Source organism: Mobula birostris, chromosome 17, assembly GCF_030028105.1.
Source record: "Mobula birostris isolate sMobBir1 chromosome 17, sMobBir1.hap1, whole genome shotgun sequence".
Lineage (NCBI taxonomy): Eukaryota > Metazoa > Chordata > Chondrichthyes > Myliobatiformes > Myliobatidae > Mobula > Mobula birostris.
Genome location: NC_092386.1, coordinates 28,348,157 through 28,372,673, shown reverse-complemented (window position 1 = coordinate 28,372,673; position 24,517 = coordinate 28,348,157). Strand labels below are relative to the sequence as shown.

The 24,517-nt window shown below is 40.9% G+C and overlaps 1 protein-coding gene across 2 annotated transcripts in view; it reads left to right on the top strand.

The window, feature by feature from the left end:
• dtwd2 (DTW domain containing 2) overlaps positions 1–24,517 on the top strand; it is a 140,228-nt gene that overhangs the window by 88,162 nt on the left and 27,549 nt on the right. Inside the window, exons 4-5 of one of the 2 annotated variants that reach the window (XM_072281437.1) lie at positions 7,302–7,494; positions 11,940–13,339. In XM_072281437.1, coding sequence (XP_072137538.1) covers positions 7,302–7,494; positions 11,940–12,194 — 448 coding nt within the window. In that variant the 3' untranslated portion in view covers positions 12,195–13,339. Of the gene's footprint in view, positions 1–7,301; positions 7,495–11,939; positions 13,340–24,517 lie in introns of those variants that run through there. The other variant, XM_072281436.1, reaches the window with a different exon arrangement.

Here is a 24,517-nt window from a genome sequence, read left to right as displayed (position 1 = left end):
CTGTCACCTATCCTTGAGTTCCCCTGCGCCCCTGTCCCTAAACCCCAATAGGTTTGACTGAACAGCAGTGTGGGAGAATGCTGTACGAAATGGATGCTGACATACAATGAAGATACAACTGTGAAATTGCCAGTGCTTTGTGCATCTCAGGCTTCAGCAAAACAAGAGGCGACAGTTAATGATCAGGCCATATTGGCAGGATAAGCAGGAAGATGAGATGGAGAAGAGCTCCTGGAGGAGAATAATAAACGTTCAACAAGTACAGTTATGATTGAGGAGGAATGTATTCGAAGACAAAGGCTTTCCAATGAGGGTTTTATGAAATCTTCAATCAGGCTTGTGGTGTCGCTCTCCACCAATGGTGTATGACCTGCTGAGTGTTTCTGCCATTTTCTGTTTATATTATATTATTCTAAAATGAACTGCTAGATTGGGATACCAGCTGCCATTCGGGGTCTGGATGACCATCTAACCACCTATGGGCAAATTAGTGGCAATAGACTACTAGGTTCACTCATCCTAGCTACTGTATTTCTTTGCAAGCCGTTGTTTTGAGGTTTAAAATGTTTGCAGGTATTTTTGTGGTACAGTCGACATTCACTAATCCGACTACCTGTAATCCAGTTCCTTCGATAATCTGCACTGATTTCAAATTTTCCGCGCAACTGTAATTTCAGATTTTCCTGGCCACCGTACCAATCTGCTGCGCATTGTTTTGGTTGCGCTAGATCTGTTCATGTGTTGGCATGCTCTTGTAAGCACAGACAGGCGATTCCTGCTTGTTTTCCTGCATTTGTTAATATCATTTGCGTAAGGCACAGCCACCCATCTCACCCGCCAGCGGCGGGGGAGCTGGCGCGCACTGGGCCGGTCCGCCTTCTCACACGCCTGCCAGCAGTCGCGCACTGCCCTCTGGCGTCGCCCAGCTGGCGCTCCGTTCTCTTCTGCCTACAACCTCAGATCAGACGTGGTGACCCGCTTAATTTAAGCATATTACTAAGCAGAGGAAAAGAAACTAACGAGGATTCCTCAGTAACTGCGAGTGCAATATAGTCTTTGGGGTAACTGCAAGTCTGTGTCTTTGCTATCGCTTAGCTCACGCTTGAGTGCTGGTAGTAGGTGCACTTTATTTTTTGCTCGTGGGGAGGGGGGACTCTTGTTTGCTGCCACTTACGCACGGGAGGGAGGAGAGCGGGGGGAGTGAGCTTAGGGGTTCTAACATTTAACTGTCGTTCATTCTTTGGGGCACTGCTCTGTTTTTGTGGATGGTTGCGAAGAAAAAGCATTTCAGGATGTATATTGTATACATTTCTCTGACATTAAATGAACCTTTGAATCCTTTGATATTTTAAAGGTGTGATGAGGCAGTTAGCTATTGCTTAATGTGATCCTTAAGTAATTCAGCATTTTCACTAATCCTGCACTCCTCAGGTCCCAATGGTGCCGGATTATAGAAAGTCGACCTGTAATATTCTGTCAATTATTTCTTCTGATGATGGCAAATTGATATGTTTGTGTGTTAGAATCAGCCATCCCAGGACTGCAGTGTTTTGCATGAAACATTCAGATAGTTTGCACGATACTGAAAAAATCATTATGGTAACACATTTCATGAAGGGATTGTTTATGCTTTCTTCTCTCCTGATCTAGTCACTTTTGCTTGCTGTCTTTGAGAACCCAAGGTAAACCCATGAGATATAGAGAAGAGGCTAGAATCAGCCCCACTTCAACTTCCATGAATCTCTGGCCCTTTTCCCTCAGTAAAGGTTTCACAAAGAGAGCAGATTGTTTTCACAGTGTTGTGGGATTCACAGAATCATCGGCAACGTGGGTGAGACTATCACCGATTTCTGAAACAGAGATTTATTAGAAGGCAGGACCAGATTTAGAAGAGTATGCTTCAGAGAGAGCTGCCCACTTCATTGTCATTAATTGTTTTTTGAAATCAGGGGTTCCCATCCTTTTTTATGCCATGGACCCCTATCATTAACTGAGGGATCTGTGGACCCCAGGTTGGAACCGCTGCTTTAAGTCAATACATTTCACAAGTGCCCCCTTTACCTACATCTGCACTTAAAGAGGAGAAGGGTGATCAAGGCAGGAAGGACCTGTTTAATTAGTCTTCAATTCCACTAAGTAACTTGAGTAAATGTGCAAAACTCATTGACCAGTCAAGCTTAGCTTGATAAGTGGCAACTAACATTTGTGTCATGTAAGTGTTGGATAATGGCCACTCCCACTGTGAGGATGATTAATTACTTCTTCTTGACATTCATTGGCATTATTATCACTGATTCCCGCACCATGAAGGGGGGCTGTCATCGTTGACTAGAAATTAACTGGACTGGTCACGTAAACACAACTGTAATAGCACATTATGAACTGGTAATTTTGTGCTGCAGAATTTAATGTCTGGTTCTCTAGAACCTACATCCAACACTCTCACCTTGTGTGCTGCTTGGAGGATTTGAGATGCAAGATCTGCACATGGTGAGAAACCAGGCACGAGCAGCATGAAGGGAAGCCACAGTAGTGTCACGGTTAGCCAGACTTTATTACAGCTCAGGGCAAATGAGTTCAATTCTGACATCATCCGAAAGGAGTTTGTATGTTCTCCCCTTGGATGGTGTGGGTTTTCTCCGGGTGCTCTGGTCTCCTCCCACAGACCAAAGATGTACCAGTTAGTGGGTTAATTGGTCAATGTAAATTGTCCCGTGATAAGGCTAGGATTGAATTGGGATTGCTGGGCAGTGCAACTCAAAGGACTGGAAGGGCCTATTCTGCACTGTACCTCTAAATAAAATGAAAATAAAGGCAGGCCAGGTCATGATTACCTGTATTGCATAGAACATCTTTGAAAGGACATTCTGTAATAAAAAGGGCAGATGGACTTGCACAGCAAAGTATTTGGTGTGCTATCATGCCTGCCTGAAGGCTTCTGTGATATGTGGAGGAGCACAGAAGAGTCCAGCTCCTATTTTTCCCCGTGTGGTGCCCAGCTCCACTTAAGCCTTACAAAGCCAGCCCTGAAGCAGCATCAATTGGCCGAAGTCTCCACTGCAGTCCAGTCGTAAGCTAACTCATTTTTGAGCAGTCCTGCAGAATTTAAGATATCTTGGAGTGAAAGCTCACCTTGCTGCCTTCATCATAAGTAATATCTTGACTTCCTCTGACCAACAAACTCCATCAGTAAGGGTAGGCAGTGGCACCTCCCATGATTATTCTAAACACTGGTGTCCCACAAGTGTCCTCAGCCTTCTACTCTTTGATATTCATGATTGCATGGTCAGTTTCTGCACTAACCCCATCTACAAGTTTTCAGATGATGCCGGTGTACTGGGCCACATCTCAAATAACAATGAGTCTGAGTATAGGAAGGAGATAGAGAGATTAGTGACATGGTGTCATGCCAGCAACCTTTCCCTGAATGTCAACAAAAGAGTTGATGATTGACTTCAGAAAAGGTTGTGGTGCACATACTCCTGATGACATCAAGGTATTGAGGTCGATAGCTTCAAGTTCCTAGGCATCACCAATAGCCTGTCCTGATCCAGCCACATTGGTGTCACAGCCAAGAAAGTTCAGCAAACCCTCTACTTCCTCAGGAGCTAAAGAGATTTGGCATGTCCCCATTGACTCTTACCCATTTTTATCAACAGAGGAAGCATTCTACCTGGATGCATAACGTCTTGGTATAGCATCTGCTCTGCACGTGACTGCAAGACACTGCAGAGTATTGTAGACACAGCTCAGCTCATCACAGGAACCAGCCTCTCCTCTACGGACTCTGTCTGTACTCTCACTTCCTTAGTAAAGCAGCTAGCTTCATCAAAGATATCAACCACCCTAGACGTTCTCTCTTCTCCCCTCTCCCATTGGGTAGAAGATACAAAAGCCTGAAAGCACATGCCACCAGACTGAAGGATAGCCTCCATTCTATTGTTATCAGACTCTCGAACAGACTTCTGGTACACTAAGATGGACTTGTCACCTCACCATCTACCTCAATAACATCCTGCACTTTATAGTTTACCTGCACTGCACTGTTCTGGTAGCTTTTGCACTTCGTTCTGCATTGTTATAATTTTACCTTATTCTAGCCCAGTGCAATGCGTAAGAATTTGATCTGCATAAACAGTATGCAAGACAACGTTTTGCTGTATCTTGATACAAGTGACAACCGTAATCCATACCAAAACCAAAGTTGGTCAGAAGACTTCACAGTACGCTGGTGATGAGGTGGAGCATGAATTTAATATACGATTTGCACTAGATTAAACTGGGACAGGTTAATTAAAAACTATGACTGCAGTGCACTTTTTCCTACACTGTCCAATTTCTTCTCTTGTGTGCAAACCTTGGCATGAAGCTGAATTGTACTGAACCATGACGTGATTGCTCTGGCTTCAGACAGTTTGACATTGACAAGGCATATTACAGTGATTGATTAATGCTGTCTGTATAGTCTTACAATTAATTATAACCTTGCAAAATTTATTGAAATATTTTGCTTGCTACTAAATCCAGTCAACTTTCAAAGGGTGTAAATTGTTTCTTGGTAAAATAATTGGCATCTTTCAGGAGCAGTTCTGGGAAATGATTTGTTGCCTTTGAATCCATGTTTTAATTTTGCTTTTGATTTTGAGCTACAAGAGCTAGAAATCTATAATGAAAGCAAGGATGCTGGAAATAGAAAGCAAGACTAACATTTTCATGGTGTCTATCGTGACCTCAGGATGTTCCTGTGTGCTTTAAATTTATTTGTTACATTTGAAATATATTCACTATTGGAAGGTTAAAAAAGAAGTCAATAACCCAATATATTGTCATTCAGTCATAAACTATATGTGAAAGAAATAGTGAGAATCCACATGTAACTTATAAATTAAATTGGCTTTACTGAAAGTGACCGCATCACAATTTCCTTGTTGCCACTGACTAGGTTAACACTATCTCTTTGTCTGAAAGGAAAACCAAGTTTCCAGTTCTATTACATTTCTTATATTTCTGACTCTTTTTCTCTGACACATATCAAATAAAAGAGTTCTGCAGAATTGGAAACTGTTCTTCTGCTCTTTACGTTCATTTCACACTAACATATGGAAGCGAATGTTGCACAATATAAAAGCAAAATGAGGGAAGAGTTGAAGCTGCAGAAATGTGGTTTTCGAGAAGAATGGTGAAGATATCGTGGAAGGACGACGTAACAGATGAGGAAGTGTTGCAAAAACTTCTCAGATTAATGACAGATGTTAAGACCATGACTGCCCATGTCATATGACATGGCACATAATGATGATGATGTCCTGCTTTTACTTTTCAGTGTCCTTATTCCATTGTCTAGCCATTCAAATCACACTGCTGCCGTTCCTTCCTCTCTGCCCAAGTTTTAGCCTTCCCAGCTGTTATTTTAGGCTGAATACATTTTTATCCTTCGGTTTTTTTTGCCCATCACTCATTAGAGTCCATGACCTTGAGTTCCTTCCCTTTCAGTGTTGATTCCTGGCTTCCATTGCTTGTGCGTGTTATTAAAGCCTCGCCTGTCAGTTCTTCCTTCCATATGCGCATCATCAGCTCTTTTTTAAAAAGCTCAACATTTCATCTTTCATGCTCTCTAAATATCATCTCATCTTTAGTCCCACTCTTTCAGATGCTGCAGTGCTCTGTGAACTGACAGTTGCTTATCATACTCAAATATTATTCAATGCTCCCAATCTCACTTACAGTAGGTCTTGTTCCCACTGCTGACAGTGAAATCACAAGAAGCTCTCCCTCTCTCAGGCTGGATACCAGTAATTCTATCCCTACGTTCCTTTCGCAGTCTACCTTGGTATCAAAACAATTAGAGGACAGCTATAAAAATTCAAATTGTTGTTGATAAACATTTGACTTTTCACCTCTGACCTGCTTTCTTTTCTTTCCGAGCAATTCATATTTTTATTTCTGTGCAAAACTGTGATGCTATCTACTTTGCAGGATAATAAAGGATTACAATTTAGTAGGTTGATATCTTCTTTGTAACTCCCCTATCTTCTAGTTACCTTTAATATGATTAATACATTCATTAATGTTGTCTGTGAACTGGTACAGAAGTTGAAGTCCTTGCAGTTGACGATCTGTAGTGCAACAACTTTGATATTTATTATTTATTTTTCCTGCATTTCTTTTCATGATTTAAACCAATTAGGAACACTACAGAGGGATATTCTTTTCAATAAACTTCTGGTATCAGATGCTAAGCTATATAACAGAAAAGAAGATAAATACCACTAAAGGCAAAACACATCTGTTTTGTCCAGCTTGTATTTATAAAATATTCATGCTTTAAAAATAATGAAGCTTTTCTTTTTTCAAAAATGGGCATACTGTTTCTGTTTAGGTTTGTTCCTTATAGAAATATATATAGATTGGTCTTCTACGACTGACAAGCAGTCCAAGTTCCCAGACATTGGCCTTTAGACCAGTTTGCTTCTTCAGTCATGGTCACAGGTGCTTCATTGGAGGCCTCATACGACTGCTTGAAGGGACCCACCCTAATCTCCCTAAGCACGTGACAAACTGCATTCACAGAATGGCTTAGACACCTGCTGAGCAGAGAAATGCAGGAGTGCCAAGGGAGAGATGAATGTGAAAAGAAAAATCAAAAAGACTGCTGATAAAATAAAGGTTAAAAATGCAGGAAACACTCAACAGTCAGAAGTAGGACAACAAACAGACAATGTTTTGGGTCAAAGACCCTTTGCAGAACTAAGAAAGAGAAAACAAGTTAGTTTAATGTTGTAGAGGATGTGGGAAGGGAACAGATCAGGCACTGAGACTACCTCTCTCTTTTAGAACATTTCCAACTATTATTCGTTGCTACTTCATTAGGTGCCCTATTATTACTTAGTGTTCCAGTAGCTTCCTGTTCAGATAGTGTAATCTTTAGAGTGGCCAGAGGACATCAGATAAGAATATTTTTCTGTTAAAGTAGGGATCTTATCAACTGCCTACCTAAGTGACATAATACCACAGGTAGAAAAGCAATTCCTTACTGCTTTAGTAACTGGGTTTAAACCTCATCTTCAGTGTTATCTGTGTGGAGATGGCCTGTTTTCTCTGTTTCAATGTATGATTCTTCCAGATACCACGGTTTCTTCCTACATCCAAATGGTTGGTTAAGTAGCAACTGTAAATTGCCCCAAATTTGGAGGTTACTTAATGAGATCCATGTCACAAATGTTAGAACTGTTAGTAATTGTAATTTAGAAAGTTCAGGGAAATGTAACGTAATTGACTGAAAAGTTTATTTTATTTTATAGGCATCCTGAACTTGCAGCTGTTTGCCAGAGTATTAGTACATTAGTCTTGTATCCTGGACCTGAGGCAAATAACCTGGAAGAGCTTGAACTCGATCCATCGCTGTCTCCATACAATATCATTATCATTGATGGAACATGGAGCCAGGCCAAAACCATGTTTTATGGAAATGCCCTCTTTCGTTTGCCAAAACAAGTAAGTACTGAATAACACACTAACATTGGATTTTTGTACCTTTTCAAAATTTGATTCATGCTATGGTGAGCTGCTGTTTATAATTTCATACTTTTATTTAGCTTATTAGCTGCTCATAGCCGGTTTGGTGATTAGACATTAGCCTTGCTTTCTCTAGACTTGGGAAAAGAGCATTAAACTACAAGTCCCATTCATGCTGAACAATAAACAAATATTTATCAAAATTTTAGTACAAATTCATCACATAGGAGCAAGCAACCGTACAACTATATACACTTGTGCAATATGAAATACCGTGTTTAGGAAAAATGAGTGAGTGACATAAGCTGTTCATGTGTTACAAATTAATAAATGATTGAATTGAGATAAATCCAAAGATAAGCATGCAGTAGCATAATTGGAACAGAGAACAATACTGCTCCATTATATTTAAACAGGGTGCTTGCATCAATTCTGTGTTCCAATATATTCTAAAGTTCATCTAAAAGTCTGAAAACCTTCACTGAACTAAGTTCCCTGTTTGTTTTTCTCCCTTTTTTCTTCGGAGGGAACTGAATGACCTTTGCAATCCACACCTTAGTAAGTACTTGGGATGCATGGGTCCTCGAACACAAATGGTTGGAGGTGTTTTTTACTACCTGACTCAAACTAATGTCTCAGTTAATGAAAGCTCTTTATCCTGAACTGTAAACTCTGCTTCTCTTTCTGCATGTTACCTGATCTGCCGAACATTTCCATTATTTTCTTGTTCTATTTCAGATTTCCAACATCTGCAGTTTTTAGTGAGAATAGATATTGCTTGCATTCATGTTTAACATGCATTTATTTTCTCAGACTTTGGAGAAAGTTCACACCATTTCATTTTGTTACCCCTTCCATTGAATACAGAGTTCAAAATAGCTAAGCACTTTACTTTAGGGGAGACACTGCCATTTGGATCAAGTTCAGCAGGCCTTGATGGAAAGTGGATTTATGGAGATATTAAGGATTAGAACATTGTCCTTGGTTACATGCTCCAAATGCACAAAGTACTAACAGTTGGACGTTGATCTTCACTTCTGAATTTTGTTCTATTTAATTACTGAAGTAGAATTTTGGAAGCTGCGTGCAGTGTGCAGCTGCCACCTTGGTTTAATATCTAGCCCAAACAATATGAGAGCAAGTTTTTACTCTTGGTTCCGTTTGCTGCTCTTTCTTCTTCAATTGGCATCTTCCTCCCATTTTATTAATGTTTTATTTATGATGTCTCTTCAAACATTGCAGAAAGGATTCCTCATACATTTTTAAAATGTAGCGAGGGAGGATTGAAATGGAACTTGCAATGTGTCACAGTATCAGAACTTCACAAATTGTCCTGATTTATCAATTGCATGACTTCAGCATTTCAATATGTCAGAAAGAAAAGGCATTTCTAAAGCATAGCTGAGTAGAGTCTGACGGAATTTAAATTTTGCTATTACTGATGGAAGATCTTGCACAGCAGTATTAAATTGTATTTCATAATGTACAGTACAGTACAAAAAAGTCTTAGACACATATAGCCAGGGTGCCTAAGACCTTTGCACAGTATTGCACTATATTGCAGCCGCAAAAAAAAAATCATGACGTGGGTGATGATAAACCTGATTCTGATATGGGTCTCTATTGTGGACTGAGAGTGGGAAGACGACAGGGAGAGGGGACTCATGGAAATGGGAGAGTGGAGGGAGCGGGAAGCATCAGAGAGACATTCTGTAATGATCAATAAACCTATTGTTTGGAATCAAATGACATTGCTTGGTGTTTAAGGGTTAGGTATGTTTACACCTGTGCCACACCCCCTCCCTTGGGTACTCTTTCTCTGCCACCTGTCCCACACCCTTCCCATCCCTCACCATTTCCAACATCCTTTGTTCCTGCCAGATTTACAAACTTGCTCTCAATTCCACATTGACAAATACAGTACTGTGCAAATACCTTAGGTACCCTAGCTATATATGTGTGCCTAACACTTTTGCGTAGTACTGCAATACCTGAACTGGAATAGGACTCATGTACAACCTGAAAGGGAAAATAGCTCTGTGGATCAAGGTTTCAACTATAAGAGTAGGGGGTGGAGTTGTTGAAATATTCAGAAAGTTCAGAACGAAGGAAGTACTCTAAAAGGTCAACAAACAAATTGCATTTAAAAGACATAACAATAAAATAGCTGTCATTAATAAAAACAACAAAATAATTAACAAAAACTGATGAAATTACCTGTACTGTAGTGGGCACAGTTTTTAAAAACCGAAGGAATAGCAAGTGATCATTTACAACTCAGGTTCTCAGTATTATTTATTTGCTCTTTAATTTATTAGTTGCATAATTTGTCCTCTTTTGCATACTGGACGCTTGTCCACCTTTGTATAGTTTTTCATGGATTTTGTTGTATTTCTTTATACTGGGCACGATAACATAGTTGTTAGTGTAATGCTGTGAAGTACACGTGACCTGGGTTCAATTCCTGCCACTGCCATAAGGAGTTTGTACGTTCTCCCTGTGACCGCGAGGGTCTCCTCCGAGTGCTCCAGTTTCCTCCCACAGTCCAAAGATGTATCGGTTGTTAGGTTAATTGGTCATTGTAAACTGTCCCGTGATTAGGCTAGGATTAAATCAGGATAGCTGAACGACACAGCTCGAAGGGCCTGTTCCGCACTGTATCTCACTAAATAAATAAATTCTTCTGGGTGTCTGCAAGAAGATAATTTCCAAGGTGGTATATGGACACATGGCCGGCTGGTGGCATATTGGCATCAGCGCTGGACTTCGGAGCGAAGGCTCCCGAGTTTGAATCCAGCCGGCTCCCTTGCACGCTTTCTATCCGTGCTGGATTGAGCGTCGAGCTAGCAACCCAGCCTCATAAAAATAAGAAAGCCTGCTAAAAAAATGCCGTCATGATGACGTCCCGATGACTCCGCTCGGAGTTAAGGACTTTCTTCTCATATACAATATTTGTATTTTGATAATAAATTTTGACCTTTGGTGTAGCAGAAATCGTAAAGATCATGGTAAAGATCAGGGAGCAGAGCTTTGGCATGGGAAAAAGATTTTATTTTTAGTTTTCATAGTTCATTTAGTTTCATTAACAACTTCTATCAAAATGCAATCTGTCAATATGGAAGTAGTTGTGAGGCTAAGAGAAATAGAAGAATGGAAGGCTTTAGGATTTTCAGCACATATAAACTGATCGCAAGCTTGTGAATAATGTCATCTAAAAGTCAAAAAGAAGCAAGTTTAGTCACAACCACGAAGAGTCAATATTCTTTGGAAAAATATTGGCTATGTGAAAGCAAGAATAAATGGCACTATAATTGGACAGGACTGGATGACGGGTGATGGTGGAGAAAATAGGTTGGTTGAACCAACTCATGAAATGTTTGAGAATGGTAGAAGCTTCATCACTGCTTGGTACTGGAAGTGCCCTGTGGCAGACAGGAAGGCTCTATATCCGGTTGTAATAACTGCCCAGCAGATCACTGGCACCAGCCTACCCACCATCGAGGACCTATATGTAGAAAGGTATCAGAAGTAGGCTAGTAACACCCTGAAGGATCCCACCCACCCTTCTCATGGACCACGTGCCCCACTCCCATCAGGGAGGGGACTATATAGCGTCCACACCAAGACTACAAGGCTCAAAAACGGTTACTTTCCCCAAGCAGTAAGGCTGATCAACACCTCCACCCACTTACACCACCACAACTTTATTATTTCCTGTCAATCATCTTATGTACAGCCAGCACCACTTTATGGACATGCAAGCAATCTGTGTATATAAGCTATCTTATGTATTAATTTTTATTAATTTTTAAAATTATTATTGTGTGCTTTATCTCTGTGACTTGTTTTGTGCTGCATCGGATCCAGAGTAACGGTTATTTTGTTTTCCTTTACACTTGTGTATTGGAAATTACATTAAACAATCTTGAATTCTTGATGATGATTTTGATTTGGTGCAAAACTTGATGGTGTAAGCAGAAAACGGACTAATGGAGCAGAAGGAGAACACATCTTGGCAGATTGCAGGATCTTAAGGCTTCCTCTCTCTACCATTCTGCAAGCCTTGATGTCTCACGCCGGCTGCCATTGCTGATGCCTCTCCATAATTTTTAGTATGATAGGTTAGTAGTAGTGTAACCCCCTGGTTACGTCAGCTGCGTAACTCTAGGAAAGACAAACGTGTGAGATTGAGGTGCCAAACCTCCTGTTTGTGTGGATGCTGTGTGATGTGTTACCCTGTTACAAATCAGTACCATGAAATAACAGACGGTACACCATATGCAATTAAACAATTTAGCTTTATCACTCTTAATTTGACTAAAGGGTTAGTAAAGTAAAACCAAAAAGAAAAGGGCCCATTTTAATGAAACAGTCTACTGTGTGCAAGTTGGAACTCACGATTTCCCTTTCACCGATTTCCCCAGGCTTCGTTGACTCCTGGCCCCACTCCAAGTCCAGTCCTTTCTGGTGTCTACGACCTCTCATTTCTGGCATCTTCCCTCTCTACCTTCCGCCGAACAAAAGACCCAGATCACCTCGGTGTCAGGCAAACAGCACAAGAAAACACTCACCTCCGTGGACGGCTCACATCAAAGCACCCGTTATCTCTAGCCATAACCCAAACACTACTTCTACAGAAAGACCATTACGTTAGCAGTAGTTTTATTGATGTTAACTGAGGTTTAGTGTTTTTGAAATTGCAATCTTATTTACAGCATTCCAGGAAAAGTGAATTATTGAATTGTTATTGATGTCCAATAACAATCTGGAACAGCATGTGATTATACAATATACTTATTAAGCATGTGGAATCATCTAAAAGCTTTTCACAGAGTGCAGGAGAAATAGAAACAGAGCAATAATGAGTAAGAGGTACAGGAGTAAAAGGAACATCTGAAGAAGATAAAGTGATATTCTCGTTTTGATTTGGTTGTGGCTGATACTGTATCTGATCAAATCCTCAGACTGCAGAGTGAAGAATGGCCAGTTGTACCAAGAATGAAACCATGATCATTTATCTTATTTAATTGCATTCATTGGGCTGGCAGCAGTGCATCATGAAGTGCAACAAAGCAACAGTAGGGATCAATGGTGGTCACTGTGCTGACTTCATGGTGCATTCCTGCCAGTATTCCCTTCAGGACAAAGATAAGAGACAGAAATGATTTCAGAGCTAATGTCCTTTGTGGTTTAGAACGAGGGACCATGAGAAAACAAGGTTCTGAGTGGATGATGAATTAACTCTGCTATATTTATCAGGAGTAATAATCGAGCACTTTCTATTCTTTAGAGTATCAAATCAATAAATAAGTAAATGCCCCAACTGGGGAACAGTTCTGAACATTTATTCATTGGCATAAGCTTCATATATATATATATTTTTTTTTACCACACATAGTGCATCATCACTATGCTATGTTGCATGATGTATTAACAGAGTAAGGTTTGCTGCTGGGTCTATTACTGCAGCCTTCGGTCTTTTATCTACAAAAGCAGAATAATATTATTTCAATTTTTTTTCCTGAAGTATTTAATTGTATATATTATATGTTTCTGTAAATAGATGCACCTAGTGCAAACAGAAGTACTCCTAATGCTTTGCCATCGCATTGAAATCGCCTTTCTTTTGATAATGCAACAATAAATTACATAGTTCAGAAATCCCCTATAGAGGCTGTTGAATAAATTCAAATATTATGAATGAAAGTACATAAATGATATATTCTGAACTGCTCAGCTTAGCAAACAGATAAAACAGAAGTAGTAGATATGTCTACAACTCAAGCAGGGGACATTCAAAGTAATCACAACAAAATGTCTTGTGTCAAATGAAATGCAAAAATAATAAAATATTTTTAACAATGAAGTATGAAGCTATGCTGTTATTACCTAATGCTAGGAGCATGGCATAAATTGTTAATATTGCTAGCTGGGTTCAACCTTGTTTTGCAATATTGTAGCTGGGGAAGTGGGGACTCAGCAGACTTAACTCTCAAGCATGCAGGTACGGCACTTTTAAGCAGACAAAGATTCATTGGAGTGGAGGGAGGAGGGGAGGACTCTATGCCAAGGAATGAAACTCACTCTACCCTGCAACTTGTTAGCTAATGTTCAATCACTGGAGAACAAGATTCAGGACCTAAGGGCGAGGTTGTTCTATTGGCATGACATAAAGAATTGCTGTGTTCCGTGTTTCATGGAGACGTAACTCGTTCTGGACATGCCAGATACGTCGGTAAGACCCAAGGGCTTCTCAAACACCAGATGGACTGGGCTGCTGATTCGGAGAAGGCAAAAGGTGGAGGTCTGTATTTCATGATACGGTCTTAGTGGTATTCAGATGCAGGGGTCTTATTGCGTCCCTGTACCCCTGACCTGAAACATCCAATGATTAAGTACTGTCTGTTCTATGTACCAAGGGAGTCCCTATGATCCTGACCACAGGTAACATATCTCGAAAAGCAGATGTTAAACAAGCACTTGATGTATTGAATGCTGTGATTAGCAAACGACAAACTGTCTTTCAAATCTTTGTTAGGGACTTCATTCAGGCTTATAAGAAAATTCTGCCCAGTTCTCATCAACATATCATCTGAGGCACCAGGGCTCCCAACACACTCAGCGATTGTTACGCGATCATTAGGAATGCACAGACCGCATTTTGGGAAATCTGATCATTTAGAAGTCCTCCTCAGACCTGCTTAAAAGCAGAGAAGAACAAGGCTCCAGAGATAAGGACAACAAACAGGTGGCCGCAGGAGGCTGAAGAGCGGGTATGGGATTGCTTCGAGCTGGTAGACTGAGACTAGGCCATGTTCAAGGACTCCTCAGTGTATCTGAACAAAACACCACAGTTGTCACAAATTTTATAAAAACTGTTACAGATGAGTGTGTCCTCACAAAATCAATCAGAGTTTTCCCTAGCCAGAAGCCCTGGATAAACCCTGAGATGTGCAGTCTGCTGAGGGCCAGATCAGTGGCATTCATATCTGGTGACCAAGTTAAACACAACGTCCAGGTAAAATCTCCAGAAAGCCATCTCATGTGCAAAGTGGCATCCCAGACCAAAGTTAAATCACTGAAGGGTGCTTTAACAGCTGTGGCAGGGCTTGAATGCCATCACCTCCTACAAAGTGAAGCCAAGCAGCATAGGTTGCACCAAGGCTTCACACCCAGATGAGTTCTACTCCTTTTATGCTCACTTTGACCATCAAAATATGAAGACACTTTCACAAACTCCTACAGTTCTCAATGACTCTGTGATTTCTCTCTCTGAGGGTGATGTGGGAGCATCCTAATGGCAGGTGAACCCACGAAAAGCATGTGGCGCAGATGGGGTAGCTGACCGTGTACTAAAGACCTGTGCTGATCATGGCCGGAGTGTTCATTGAGATCTTTAACCCCTCACTTTGGCAGTCTGAGGTACCCACCTGTTTCAAGCAGGCTTCAATTATACTGGTGCCTAAGAGGAACGTGGTGACCTGCCTCAATGACTATTGTCCAGTAGCACTCATCCACATCAATGAAGTGCTTTGAGAGACTGGTGATGAAAAAGATCAACTCCTGCCTGATGAACGACTTAGATCCATCCAATTGGTGACGCAACATGTCAACAGATGATGCCAATAATTGGCTCTTCACTCAATCCTGGAATATCTGGACAGTGAAGATGTATACACCAGGGTGCTCTAAATTGTCTACAGTTCAGCATTCAATAGTATCATCCTCTCATCAAAACTAATCAATAAGCCTCTTGTGCAACTGGATCCTCGATTTTCTGACTTGCAGATCCCAGTGAGTACAAATTGACAAACACATCTCCTCCACAATCTCCCTCAGCACAAGTACTCCGCAATGCTGTGTGCTTTTCCCCTGCTTATGACTGTGAGGCTAACCACAGCTCTAATGTCATATTTAAGTTTGCCGATGACACCACTATCATTGGCCAAATCAAGGGTGGTGATGAATCATCATTATGGAGGGAGAATGAAAATCTGGCTGAGTGGTGCCACAACAACAATCTCTCATTCAGTGTTAGCAGGACCAAGGCTATGGTTATTGACTTCACGAGGAGAAAATCAGAGGTTCATGAGCCAGTCCTCATCGGGGAGTCAGAGGTGGAGAGTATCAACAACTGTAAATTTGTCAGTGTTATCATTTCAGAAGATCTGTCCTTGGTCCAGCACGTAAGTGTCATTACAAAGAAAGCACAGCAGCTTCAGTATGACATCTAAAGCTTTGAAAAACTCCCATATATGTGTTGTGGAGAGAATTTTGACTGATTGCATCATGGCCTGGTATGAAAACACTAATGCCCTTGAACAGAAGAACTTAACAAAAAGCCATGGATACAGCCCATTCCATCATAGGTAAAGCCCTCCCACCATTGAGCACATTTAAATGGAGTGCTGTCACAGGAAAGCAGCATCCATCATCAAGGGCCCCACCATGCTCTCTTCTTGCTGCTCCCATATGAATAACGTACAGGAGCCTTAGGACCTTCACCAGGCGCAGGGACCGTTATTACCCCTCAACCACCAAGCTTTTCACTCAAGTTTACGCACCCCTTCATTGAACTGGACTCACTTTCAAGGACTCTTCATCTCATGTTCTTAATAGTCATTGCTTATTTATTTTTATAATTTCCTATTTTCTTCTTTTTGTATTTTTACAGTTTGTTGGTTTCATTTTGCACATTAGTTCTGGTCCATCATTGATTCTGTTGTGTTGAATTTACTGTGATTGCCTGCAAGAAATTGAATCTCAACTAGTATGTACATGATGACGTGTGTACTTTGATAGTAACTTTACTTTGAACTTTCACATGATGCATATTGTGTTACTTTATCAATATGATGTGCAACATGTTCTTTAATGTCACGTGACTACCTGAACTTTGCATTTGAGCCAAAGTGAACTGTAGAGCCTTGGCCCATTTTTATATTGTTATAAATATTTAACAAATTGCCCAAAGGGCTTGTCATAACACATAGGCTGCGTTACATGTGACAGCTCTATAACCGTTATCTTCAGCAGCCTCCATAAGCACCTACCATGCTTTATATTAGGAACGGTTTTTCCACTGGAAGTAATTTGGAAGTGAGGAGCATTCATTAATCCTTAAATGGAGATATTTGAAAATGGGCACAGGGATGACAATGATTGATGAAAGCACAGCCAATATTTCTGATGCAGATACCATCAAACATTAAACTGTTTGCTCAGTTGAATGATAACTACATACAATCAGCAGATCCCTTGGTGTTCACTAGGTGCATAATTCAGCATATACTAATATCAAAAGTGGCATGCCACTTCTTAAGGTGCAGTGTGCTATGACTGCAAGAAGCTTCTGAAAAAGTCAGTTTATGCAATGGTTATTTGAAGAATGTTGTTGAATTCAAACTGGTTTCCAAAGTATTCTAATTCTGCAATGGAAACCTTTGTACAGGAAGTAGAAAGAATAGTTTTGATAGATCAGCAAAGGGTTCTCTGTGCAAATTCTACTAGAGAGAACTAGTTGTGGTTAATACCAAAAATGATATTAAGAAGATCTGGATGCAGTGTTGCAAGAAGTTCCTAAACCTTCCATTCCCCAGTATTCCACCCTCACCCTATCTTCCTGCCGGCATAATGGGGATAGGGTTCCTCTTGTCCTACAGGGAGAAGGCAGGAGAATGGTGTTGAGAGGAAAAATAAATCAAACTCGATTGAATGGTGGAGTAGACTCATTGGGCCAAATGGCCTAATTATGCTCTTGCATCTTATGGTCTTACCTAACACCCCACGAACACTCTGCATTCTGCACATCGTTCTCCACAACCTCTGCCATCCTTACCAAGATCATACCTCTAAGCACATCATCACCTTCCCCACACTCCACAGGGATCACTCTCCCTGTGACTCCCTTGTCCAGTCATCCCTCCCCACTGATCTCCCTCATGGCACTTCTCACTGCAAGTAGCCCAAGTGCTACACCCGCCCATTCATCTCTTCCCTTACTACTCATTCACGGCCCCAAATAGTCCGTCCAGGTGAGGCAACACTTCACCTGCACATCCGTCAGGGCCATCTACTTTATCTACTTTTTAGGTATAGAGGAGATGTCAGGTGTAAGTTTTTACGCAGAGAGTGGTGAGTGTGTGGAATGGGCTGCTGGCAGTGGAGGCGGAAACGATAGGGTCTTTTAAGAGGCTCCTGGATAGGTACATGGAGCTTAGAAAAATAAAGGGCTATGGGTAAGCCTAGGTAGTTCTAAGGTAAGGACATGTTTGGAACAGATTTGTAGGCTGAAGGGCCTGTATTGTCCTCTAGATTTTCTATGTTCTGTGTGTCTGTCTGGTGCTCCCAGTGTGGCCTCCTCTACACTGGTGAGACCCAATGTAGATTGGGGATCTGCTTTGTCAAACACCTTCACTCTGTTTGCAGCAGGCAGGATTTCCTAGTGGTTAACCATTTTAATTCCACTCCCAATTCCCGTTCCGACATGTTGATCTATGCCCTCCTCTACTGCCACAAAGAGGCCATTCTCAGGTTGGAGGAGCAGCACCTCATATTCCATCTGGGTAGCCTCCAACCTGACAGCATGAACATTCATTTCTTTAGCTTCCAGTAATTTCTCCTCCCTACCCCTTGTTTGTTTTTCCACTCTCCTTTCTTCGGCCCTTTACTTTTTCTACCTATCATCTTCTAGTTTCTCACTTCATCACCCCTTCTCCACCCACCTACCCTCCCCCTCACCTGGCTTCACCTATCACCTAGCAGCTTGTACTCCTTTCACTCCCCACCCCATCTTCATATCCTGGCTTCTTCCCCTTTCCTTTCTAGTCCTGATGAAGGCTCAAAATGTCGACTGTTGTTTCACTTCATAGATATTGCCTGACTTGCAGAGTGCCTTCAGCATTTTATGTGTGGGATGTGGAATCAAGGCAAATTCTATCATATAATGAAAGGGGTAACAAGACAAAGTGATGAATTCATGAGCTACTCATCTGGCACCTGCTTACAATTTCTATCAATCAAAAATCCGCCTCTCACAATAGCCTCCTCAACTGCTGTAAGTGTCACCCCACATTTCCTAGCGTGAGACACCTCTAGTTTAACCATGACACACAACTACATTGCACAGTGCTCCGTGACCAATACCCTGTTTGCTGGACAACTAATTGGAGTCAGCAGGATCTGATTGACAGGTAATTGGCAAACCAGACTAGTTCTGGCATTCATTGGTGAGGTTGCGGTCAGCTTCCAAATCTGCATCCATCAGATCTGCAGACAGTATATTCCAAATTCCAGTCACATGCTGCGTATGTCAGTTCTTAATTTTTCTACTTGTGACCTCCACTCCTCAACCTCTTCTTGTAAAGGAACAACTACCCACTATTCAGTCTGTTTGGGCCTCCTCATCATTCTATATACACTGTTTAACTCCTCCCTCAGCCTTCTTGAAATGTCAAAGTCATTTCAATCACTCCTTATAACTGAAGACTGTCATCCCAGGAATCATTCTTACAGATCTTTCTCAACCTCCAGTGCTTTCATGTCCTTCCTATAATATAGTGACCAGAGCTGAGCACAATCATCTCGTTCAAGCTAGACCATGTTTTTTTTAAAGTTTCAACATAGTTTTCTGACTTTTATACTGTACTTCAATTCCTTATTGATAAAGCCCAGAACTGCTTGTGCCTTATTAATCACATTCTCAACATTGTCCTGTAATTTTCAAAGATTTCTACACATATATGCCAGCTCTATCCTTTCCTGTACTTTTACCTGAGCAGTTTCCTTTGTTCTGTATTTCATGAAGAGACCTCATATCAAGTCTCAGCCCTGAACATCAACTTTCTGTCTGCCTCCACAGATGCTGCCTGAACTACTGAGTTCCTCCAGCACTTTGTTTTCTGTTTCAGATTCCACTATCTATTGTCTCTTGTGTATTCATCTTTATTTTACCCTATATTTCCTCTTAACATTCCTTGCACAATGCATCACGTTTTCCGCATTAATATTCATTTGCCCTTTTCAGCTGCAATTTATCTTCTTCTCAGTATGCAATACCGCCAAGACTTTTTATTATCATCAAATTTAGAAATTGTGACTTGCACTTTCAAGTCTGGGTCATTAATATACATCAACAGAAGTGACGTCTTCTACTGTGATCAGATCTGCACAGTACACTGCTGTTCACCCTTTGCCAGTCAGAAAACAGTCATTCACCACAAACCTCTTCGAATTTTGCTTAAGCAACTCGGTATCCATTCAAAAAGTGTCCCTTTCAGGCCTCGTGTTTCAACCTTTGCTGCTTTGTTATTTGGCACCTTTTCAAAAGCATTTGTATGGTTCTGTTGCAGTTTTGCCTGCCAACATTAACTCTGAGCCAGATCCAGTATCATTGCATTGAACTAGGATAGCCAAGAACTCCAATCAAGCCATCAACTGTAGAAAAGCAAGAAAACAGTCAAGACAAAGACATTATGTTTGATGTGACACAGACTAATTTCAGTGATTAGTTTAGAGCTGGAATGTATATGTCGTGGGATTTGAATGTCACAGGCAAGGCCAACAGTTAGCATCCAACTCTGTCTTCTGGTTTAAGATGGCGCTACTGAAGCTGGACAGCAGTTTACTGGTAGTTCAAAAGGCAAAAAGTATGACTAAAAGCATCATTAGTAACATCTTTGCTGAGTTAAATTGTGGTAGAATATCACTGCAAACAATGAAGAGGCGATCGCGGGATGAGCCGTGCTAGTGCGTTGCAAAGTCGGAGCGTAACATGTTCGAGACGGAGATGGTGTCGGAGATGGAGTTCGAGCAAGTGATTCGGAGAGGAGTCGAGGTGGAAGAGTTTTAATCAAAACCAAGAGTGAGGTTGGATCGCTCTAAGCATCGAGCCAGTTTGGAGAGGCTGGCCATGGCTCCGGGCTAGGCGGCGAGGTCTAGGCCCAGAGCATATCGCTGTGGTGGGGCCCGGATCCCAGTACAGGGCACGACCCAGTGTTTAGACAATTTAAATGACGGTCCAGATAGACTGGAAAGGCAGGATATCTAGACTGGAGGTGAGAGTCGGGCTAATTTTGCTTATTCTCTGGGGATGTTCAGTCCTCTCTCTGTGACACTGAGGCTGTGCGACTGCTCTGGCTGCTATGTGCTTCATATATGGGCATTGCATGGCGACTGGCTCTGCTATATGATAAACTGAGACCGAGGCTTTGGGCCTACTCTCTCTGCTCCAGGGATGGTCTATGGACTCAATTTAGTTTGGAATGCTGTTGCTTGCTTGATTTGTGTTTTTTTTCCTCTTTCTCTACACATTGGATGTTGTTTTTTTTTCTTTTTGAAAAGGGTCCATTCAGGTCTCTTGCTTTGTGGCTGCCTGTAAGCAGACTAATTTCAAAGTTGTATAATTTATACATACTTTGATAATAAATGTTCTTTGATGCCTTTGAAATGAGTGTCTTGCTGAACCAATTCCAAAGACATGGAAAATTCAAGTACATCACCAGGTTTCTTGAATGGCAGATTGGCACGAAAGAGTAAGACTTGCAAATTTAATAACAACTTACTAAATTCCCTGAAGAAAATTAGTAAACTAGATGGATTTTGACAACAATTCAATTGATTTGTTTTTACTAATGGCTTTGTGTTTAAGTTCCAGATTATTAACTAAATTAAATTCTATTGCTGCTGTGCTGGGATTTGAACATTTAGCTTTGGATCATTAGTTTGGGTCTCTGGATTATTAGTGTACGTCGTTGGATTGGAGGTCTGATAATTTGACCTCTGTGCCACCATCATATCATGATCTAGGTTGTCAATGAACAGCACACGTTGCCCATTAACATATTGTGAAGGCTCAAATTCAGGGATCATAGAGGACTGCTACAGAGTGAGAGGCACATTGACAGCTACCAGCATATCTACATGCTGTAGTGCTGCTGATCAGGAACTAGCTGGACAATGAAGGAGAACAATGTGTTTCAGTTTCTGTGGACCTCCAGGTTTCCTCTAGAGTGAAGCAATTTGCATGTGGTTAATGGAACCCTCCATCATGGAGAAACCTCCATTTGCCACAAAACTTGTATGTTCCCTTCATCTTCTTATGGCAAAAAAAGAGAGCTTTATTATCTTCCATTGTGCCTCAGAGGATGAGAACCTGTTAGATATTGCAATTTCTGCCTGGAAAGATCCCAGTGCATAAAAGTCAAGGGCAATGTGGTTCTCTCTCTTAAGTTTCCCATTCTGTCTACAGCAGCTGGGGGATTTTGTTGAGAATATCTTTACTAGAGCACAAACAACTTAGTCATCCCTGCGCTAGTAGTTGAATCTTCAACAGACAACTACTGTATGGGCAAACCCAATGCAGTTGAATTTCCACGCAGTTAGATAGTCATATCATGCTTCCAATTCATGAGCAGTTGTAAAGAAAAGTGCCAGCATATTCCGGATTTCTGGCCCTTCATATTAGCAGCATGGAAGTATGAACCAAACTGGAGGTCAGATGGTAGCACATCTGCCACTAGCTCCACCACCGAACTCATCTCTGACCTGAGCTGAGTTGCAGAGTATACTTTGTGTCTGACCTACAGCTTCATGTCCGCTGTCATAGGATTGCTGATCTTAATTAAAGTAGTTAATATTTCATTTTAGTTGTGCAAGTTTTAAATCAAATTGATTGTATTATTTTGTTATAATTAATGTTTTGAAATACTTTCTAAATGTGATCATCCTGGAAAAAGCCTGCTGGCATGAGCAGAGCTTACACCCTCCCATTAGTCCGTAAGAGGGGCCTGTAGTGCTGCCTTGTACATTCTACCCCTGACCATGTGAGTATCCTCTCGGTGCTCTGTTCTCCTCCCACAACAAAGAAACGTGGTTTGATATGCCAGCTGGCTGTTGCAAATTGCTCCTGATGTGTAGGTCAATATTAGAATCTGAAGAGATTAATGAGGATGTAAGGATATTAAAATGAGATCAGTATAGTTTTCATGTAAATGGTTTCATCGTAGTCAGTGCAGTCTTGTTGGACTGAAGGGTCTGTTTTGATGCTGTATCACTCTGTGACTATGATTAAATTGTACCCATCTGGTTTCCACAGATATCACTGAGATTTTTCATTCCATGTTAAGGAAAAATTACCATCCAGGCACTAGATGAGTTCTTGAGCACTTCTTCAGTCAAACGGAAGGATCTTTTATGTTCACCTGTAAAGTACCTTGGTTTAATGTCTCATCCAACAGAATGCAGTACTGTTTGGTCTTTCGCTTTAGGTTATGATTACAACATATAAAATATAAGCTGAAATGGATCATGTGTCCCTTTGAAGCTTTCACTGCCATTTATCATGATAATAGGTGATCTTCTATACAAATTTCATTTTGTTCCCCTATCCCTTGATTCCCCTAATATCCAGAAACCAATTAATCTCTATTTTGAATGGAGTCAATGACAGCTTACACAGCTGTCTGCAACCTCATCCAAAGATTTAGCAACCTCTGAATGAAACTACTTCTCCTCATTTTGGCATTACTGGCCTTTGCCTTATTTTGAGAAAGTGACCTTTGACTCTAAGCTTTCCAGTGGAAATGTTAGCTCTGCATCCACCCTGTCAAATTCTGTAAAAAAAAATTAAGTTGTGCTCGAATCTCTAGAGTGGAGTTTGAATCCACAATGTTCTGACTCAGAAACAAGAGTATTCAAACTTAGAAAAGGCCAACAATCACAGTTTTCTTTATGCCAAACATTTTACCAGTCACAAGGTTTCAAACTTCAGTAGTTTAGGCAATTAGAGTTTGCTTGATGGGATGTGAAAAAAATCTCACAGTAGTAAGGAATCAACTACATTGTAGTGGTATAGTCTGAAGTGCTCCCAATAGAGAACTCCTTCTAGCTTTCAGATTGACTTTGATCTGCATGGGATGTGAAGATTACATTCGTGATGGAAAAATATGACTGCCTCCCCAACTATAGAAGTCTTTATATAACTGTCATAGACACCTAGGGAGACAAAATCATCTCTTTAATTGGGGCTCGGGATTCATTGGGGGAAAAGTAATTTGTGAGTAGAAGTGAAGAGCAGTGAAGTTAATAAAATTTCTCTTTCAAAGAACTGGCACAGGCCCAATGGACCAGACAGCCTCCTGTGCTGTACGAATCTATGATTGACAATGTTTGTATATATAGGCTAACAAAAACGTTATTTCAGAAATTAATAGTTCTTGAATTTTAGTATAAAAGCTGCAAATTAATAACATAGTGTGTACCACCTGATGTAAAGAGTAATGATTGCTTTTGGAATCATTTTGGAAAATTTATATTTATTTTGGAGTTGTAGAAAATCTACTTGACCTCAACTTGTCGCTGGGAGACTTATAACATCAGAAGGTTATAATATTTATCGAAAACAGTAACTGAAACATAGAGAGCCTGCAGCATAATACAGGCCTTTCGGCCCACAAACTGTGCCAAACATGTCCTTATTATAGAAGTTACTTAGGGTTACCCATAGCCTTCTATTTTTCTAAGCTCCATGTACCTATCCAGGAGTCTCTTAAAAGACCCTATTGTAAGACCTTCCCCACCGTTGCCAGCAGCCCATTCCAGGCACTCACCATTCTCTGCGTAAAATAACTTAACCCTGACATCTCCTCTATACCTGCTTCCAAGCACCTTAAAACTATGCCCTCTCGTGTTAGCCATTTCAGCCCTGCGAAAAAGCCTCTGACTATCCACTAGTTCAATGCCTTTCATCATCTTATACACCTCTATCAGGTCACCTCTCATCCTCCATCACTCCAAGGAGAGAAGGCCGAGTTCACTCACCCTATTCTCATAAGGCATGCTCCCCAATCCAGGCAACATCCTTGTAAATCTCCTCTGTATCCTTTCTATAGTTTCCACATCCTTCCTGTAGTGAGGTGACCATTGCATATTAATGCTTCATTTTTTAGATAAAAATGTTACCATTATTTATGTTCACCTGGGCTGGGAGAATAGAAAACTTTCT